Source organism: Buceros rhinoceros, unplaced genomic scaffold (genome assembly GCF_000710305.1).
Source record: "Buceros rhinoceros silvestris isolate BGI_N320 unplaced genomic scaffold, ASM71030v1 scaffold38550, whole genome shotgun sequence".
NCBI lineage: Eukaryota > Metazoa > Chordata > Aves > Bucerotiformes > Bucerotidae > Buceros > Buceros rhinoceros.
In genome coordinates this window covers 653-6,673 of record NW_010390832.1, presented here as the reverse complement: position 1 = coordinate 6,673, position 6,021 = coordinate 653, and the positions used below count along the sequence as shown (strand labels likewise).

General features: G+C 40.9%; 1 protein-coding gene across 1 annotated transcript; it reads right to left on the bottom strand.

Moving 5' to 3' along the window:
* Positions 1-439: 439 nt before the first annotated feature.
* Positions 440-5,220, bottom strand: LOC104488147 (ubiquinone biosynthesis monooxygenase COQ6-like; the record flags this gene model as incomplete). The annotated part of the gene is made up of 7 exons (XM_010139309.1): positions 440-569; positions 893-955; positions 1,058-1,165; positions 1,533-1,663; positions 2,108-2,231; positions 4,261-4,319; positions 5,038-5,220. Coding segments are annotated over 7 exons (798 nt in total), but the record flags the coding sequence as incomplete, so codon positions are not given.
* Between the last annotated feature and the right edge of the window lie 801 nt (positions 5,221-6,021).

The window sequence follows — 6,021 nt, the reverse complement described above, 5'->3', positions numbered from 1 at the left end:
TTTTTCTTTCTTTCTTATCTCTGCTTTTAATTCTTTTCTCCTGGAATGGGAGAAAGGAAAGAACATGTCCCTGTGACTGGTGTATCTCGGCCAACTGGTGACAAAAAAAAATCTAGTTGAAAAAAAACCTGAAGGAGCTCCAAATACTGAATTTTAACCACAACACCATACAGTAGAAGAAACTATCTTCATCGTTTCAGGACATACACGTTTCCAATTAGGATGAGCCTACCCTTACCCCTTTTGAAAATTTAGTTCAACTTCTGTGACTTTCAGAACTGATGTAATTCAGTCCCAAGGGGTCATCCTTTCTTTGTTAGGTGCCTTTTTAACATCATCCTCAACGGGCGAAGGAACCTGAGAATCCACCTCTCCCATTACGATCCTTTAAACTGTAAGGTTCCATTGTATTTCTAATGATTACATCAAAGCCTCATACCTGCCACAGGGCTGATACTCACAAAGGCAGAGTTGATGCTATCCACAAAACTCTCCTCATCCATAGCAAGAAGTTCTGATGCATGTTCATGAGATGTAGACCAGACCAGAGAGCTGGCAGTGTTAGACAGCTACTTTAAGAGAACATCAAGGGTAAGTATCAAGAGAAAAAGCAGAAAAAATAAACAATCGGTGCAAAGATTTCCCCGCTGCCCTGTCCCACATCAGTTCCTCTGCACATTTCTCTTCCAGCCCAACTTGCTACAAGTGAGAAATACCGAGGATAAAGTAAGACTGGAGAAGGGGAAAACAAATGCAATAACTGAAAAGCAAAGGGCAGATGGACAAATTCTTAAGAGTCAGAATCAACACAGAAAAGCACAGACCGGAGAAGTTACTAAAAAAACCCAGACTAAAACAAACAAAAACCCACAGAGACCACAAGTCATCTTACCGGAAGAAGTGCAATTGGTCCTGTGGGAAGGAACCTCTGCCATGCTATATTATTGTCTGTGGCCTACAGTGGAAAGAACCAAGTGGATAGTTATGAACTAGTGACCTGGATCACCTGCTTAAGCTGTTCTGCTGCTTATGGAAGAGTCAATTAGTAGAATGTCACCTCAGACAAATGAAGAGTTGCCACCACAGCTGACTGGTCATAGCAACGCTCAATGTTCTTAATTTCTGCTTCCTTCCGAACTACAGAGTTATGACCATCTGCACCAATCTACAAAGCAATGAGATACAAAGCAACCACTTCAGCAGCTCCTAAGAAAGCCAATATTCCAGTCTCCAAGCCCCAGCCCGCATGTACGTGGTTTTTGTTCATTCATTCAGAAAAAAAAAAAAAAAGGCTTCCCAAAAAAACCAAGAGGTGGTCCCTTCTGCTGTTGTCCAATTCAGCACAGTCTTCTGGCATCAGGTACAGAAAAGGCTATGCAGCATGTGCCATAGCAAATCTGACAGAGTTAGCCACATCTCCTTCAAGCCCTCCACGTGGGTGAAGCAGCACACATGGAACCAGAACCAAGTTCAGCAGAAAGGACTTGGATGAGAGATGATGCCTGATCAATAGAAATAAAACATTTAATTACCAGCAGTTTGGTCTGAAGTCTGCGTCCATCAGCTAACACAATTTGGACCCAAGGGCTTGTGTCACAGCTGTGAGAGGGAAGGGGCCAGGTATATCTGACTGCTCTGCTCCTGTAGAAAACCTCCACCCGGTCTGATGGAAATAATAAACCAAGTACCACGGTCATAGCACGATACAGACAGGAAAAAAAGAAACATCACTACAACAGCAAAGGCCACACATTTCTTAATGGCATCTTAAAAGTGGACCCTACAATTCTCAAAGAACCCTACAAGAACAGATCTGGCCAATCCTTTGTCATTGCAAAGCCTGCTCTGTACAGAAAGCTACAGATCTTTTCATTAAATCTATTTTTGGAGAAACTATGTTCTGGTGAACTACATATGCAACTGCTTTCTTGCTGTGTAGCCTTTGGAAGGCAGATTTCTCCCTCCCCCCCACATTCAAGAAGCTGCCTGTGTCTCAGTTACTTGTTAGATGAATTATCCTTCTTCTCATAACTTAGTGCACACAACAGAAGGCAAGTAACTGAAAGCTCTCTGCAGGAAATAAAATAACAAAGAAGTTGTCCACTACCTGTTACTGCATCTAATTGTTTTGTGAGAGCAGACATAATGACATCATTCTCCACTATGTAACCAATGTCATCTAAGTCATCTTTTTCAAAAATGATCATGGCTTCTGAACAAGAATCCCACACCTATGAGGAAAAAATACATTTCATGAAGCTGTATGATAAAGAAGTGCTGTTCCTTTCAGGGACTATGAATGTATCCATCTTAACACAAAAAGGACATGTCAGTCTAGAAACGCAGAACTAGGGGAAACATCCTGGATTACTGTCCATTCCCAGCTACTGAAGTACATCACGTAATTCTTTTCACACAATGACCTAGCTTCATCTCAAATACTAATTGCAAAGAAAGTTCTTTATCCCTACTTTCCTGGTACACAATTAACATATAAAGCTACCCTACCACCTCGTTGTGTGTTAACCCCAGCAGGCAGCCCAGCACCACACAGCCGCTTGCTCACTCACTATCCCCTCGTGGGTTGGAGAAGAAAACTGGGACAGTTTAATAGGTAAAGCAAAGGCTGCATGTGCAAGCAAAGCAGAACAAGGAATTCATTCACAAATTTCTATCATCAGGCAGGTGTTCAGCCATCTGCAGTAAATCAGGACTCCATCACACGTAATGGTTACTTGGGGAGACAAATGCTATCACTCCACATGTCCCCCCCCTTCCGCACCCACATTTATTGCTGAGCTCATAGTCATATGGTACGGAACATCCCTGTGGTCAGTTGTGGTCAGCTGTCCGGCTGTGCCCCCTCCCAGCTGCTTCTGCACCTACTCAGTGGGGGTGTGGTATGAGGAGCAGAAAAGGCCTTGACTCTAAGTACCTCTCAGCAATAGCTAAAACATTCCTGTATTATCAACACTGGTTTCAGCACAAATCCAAAACCTAGCCACATACTAGCTACTGTGCAGAAAATTAACTCTATCCCAACCAAAACCAATAACGACCTTTACCTTTATCTCTGGACTAGTACCTATGCCTCAATATCTACGGCTTTCATCCTGTACCACCAAGACTCTGAGGATGGGTACTTCCGAGGACACTGCTACCCCCCAAAAAATAACAGAAATCATCATAAGCATGACCTGTCCTTTGCCAAAGAAAAAACCCTTTGGGTCATTAATGTAAGCACTTCTGAGAAACCAAAGTCGACAGACTTTATGGATGGTCTGGCGCATAGTTCATAAACAAGTTTTGGTAATGTCCAAGCACATGCAGGAAACTCACAGAGGGCTGTATAAGAGCTCCAGCCTTGGATTGCCTTGAAGCCCTACCTATGCAGGGACGACCCATGAGGAGCTGTGTAGATAGCTCAACTCTGAGTCCATTAGTCATAGACCGAGCAGGGCAGTGCTGCATCATTCAAAGAACTGGAACCTAAGATGAGCCTTGAAATCTCTCAGCAAATATTATTCTTTGAGTCCCAATCCAAAACACTATTTAGTTGCCTGAGAAAATAAGATAAAGAGAAGCTGGAAGGTTTCAGTGCCAGCTTCAGCAACAACCTTGTGTATCAAACAACCACAAGACGAATAAAAGAGAAATAAAAAAAAAAAGAACATATAGAAGTGAACCTCACCCATGGATGAATAAGAAAGAAGTAGAAACTCCATTACATTACCAAAGATAAACATCCCAGATGGTATAATCCACTCAGGTATGGTCTTGCTCACAGTCATGTAAATCAGGGGATAAAAACCCTAAGATTTGGGTTAGGAACTGGAAGTCGCCTCTCCAACACTACATCTTGCCTGTATGGAGACCCTTCTCCCTTGGTCAGGACACTGGCCAAGGTCACTTTTCTAGGACTAAGAGCCCTTACCTGGAGGGGTAAGCAAATATTTGGCACGCTGTAAGTTTGTAACCGTGAGTGATTAACTAACACAGCTAACACATTTAGCATGCTTTTCAGATTGTTATAGCGTACCCTCGCTTTTAAGTTGTAATAGTGCATTATTCCATTGTACCCGCGAAAACCTGCAATAGTGGCTTACTAAACCTGTAAGCGAAGCGGAAATACTTTGTTTGCTTGAGCGTTGCAGTTAAACCTGTAAGAAAAGTTCAAATAAGCAGTTTGTTTCAACCTTGCAGTCTAGCCTCTTTTTGTCACACAGACACACTGCCTATTTGCAGCCCTAAGTATGGCACCTGCATTCGCCGGAACGGTTTGAGTCTCAGGCTGCAGACATGATCCCAGGCACCAAAACCTGAAAAAGTACAAAAATGCAGAGAGATACAGATTCACAAGTGACATTGAGACCCAAGCTGAAATTTGCTTCACACTCTCATCCTCCCTCCCTGACTATCAATGCCCAGACTCTGCTTGTGCCATCCCTAGACAGGATCAGGTTTGCCTCAATACTGTCACAACTCCAGCATCATATTATTTTACTGTTATCACAAGCCAGCAGAAAAGAAACAAGTGCTTTCCTTGCAGTGTTTCCTACACTATAACTTAAGAGCCAACTCACACTGTCCTATCGCTGGGTCATAAAACAGATACAGAAACACACAACCGTCATTGTTTGGAACATTTATTTCTCCGTAAGGAATAAAGGTTCAAATCTCTCTTTAGAACGAAAAATTAATCAGAGCAAGTGAGTTCCTGGCCTGGAGAGCACTAAGTAAGTGCTTCTTTTGTGAACATTCCAGATGCTGTAGAGAGCACCTTACAATCTTTCACTAGCCTAATGTCACAAATATTTTAATAAATCAGACAAAGATACCAGAACACAGATACCTGTTATCAACAGAAGCCCGATTTAATCATCACAATTCTGCACATAGAATACTAAGAGACAAAAGCAGACAATTCCATTGAGTTTAGGATGAAGGCAGCACATGCTCAAAGGGATTTTATTTTAAACAAAATTAAACCAGCTCAAATATACTGTTACAAAAGCAAACAGTAAATATCATACATACTGCTTAAGAACATTGCTGATCCTGGGGAGATGGAGCTGACCCTGTTACTGTAACTGTCTGGCATCTGATCACATTCTTTCCTAGGGCCAGCCTCCAGCAAAGCAATCTTCTTACCATGGAAGTGGATATCATGCCCTAAAATAAGGAAATAGAAAAATAAGGTGAGGAATATTATAACAAAACCTATCAGTAACGTCTATGCATTTTTATAATAAAAGAGTAGATGCAAAGCTTAATAAAGAAACAAACACATTTACAATACAAGTTTTGACTAGGGAAGTAAACTTTTGTATTTTAAAGTTTTATGACTACAATCCTGTTATGAGGACGGACAACCCTTTTGCAGTTAAAGCAAAGATTAAACATTTTCTTTTTGTACAAAGATTACATTTTTGTACAAACTTGTGCCTATTTTGTTACGGAAGTTCATTACTCAAGTATTAATGAGTGAAATCTGCAATATTTACTCCATGCAGAGAACACATTTTTCAGATATTAAACACAAATTATAAAATTTCTATGATATGTAGCAACTACATTAATGTTTTCTTTATCCTTATATTCTGACAGGCAGTTTAACTTTCAGTTAAAAGAAACTAAAAAAGGAAAAAAAAGAAGAGATGACTGAAGTACACAGTACAGCTGAATTAGCCATGCTTGTTGCATCTGACCGCTATGGTTGCAGAAAGTACGAAGATCAGAAATGGTGTCCTTGTAAGATCCAGAGTTTACTGCTACAACTGTCCTAATAAGAGCAGTATCCTGAACGTATTTTCAAGATTATGCATATCATAACCTCATCTCTTGAAAGGTACCAAACCTGTAAGTTAGCCTTAGATATCGCTACTGGAGTGGATCTTTATGCCGTCTCAATTCCACTGTGGTCTGGTTTAACAATACACACAACGCAATGACATTTGCAAGGTAAATCTTTATATTTGCAAAGCACTTATTGCTTAGGATCTTTACTTTTACTCTTCTTTG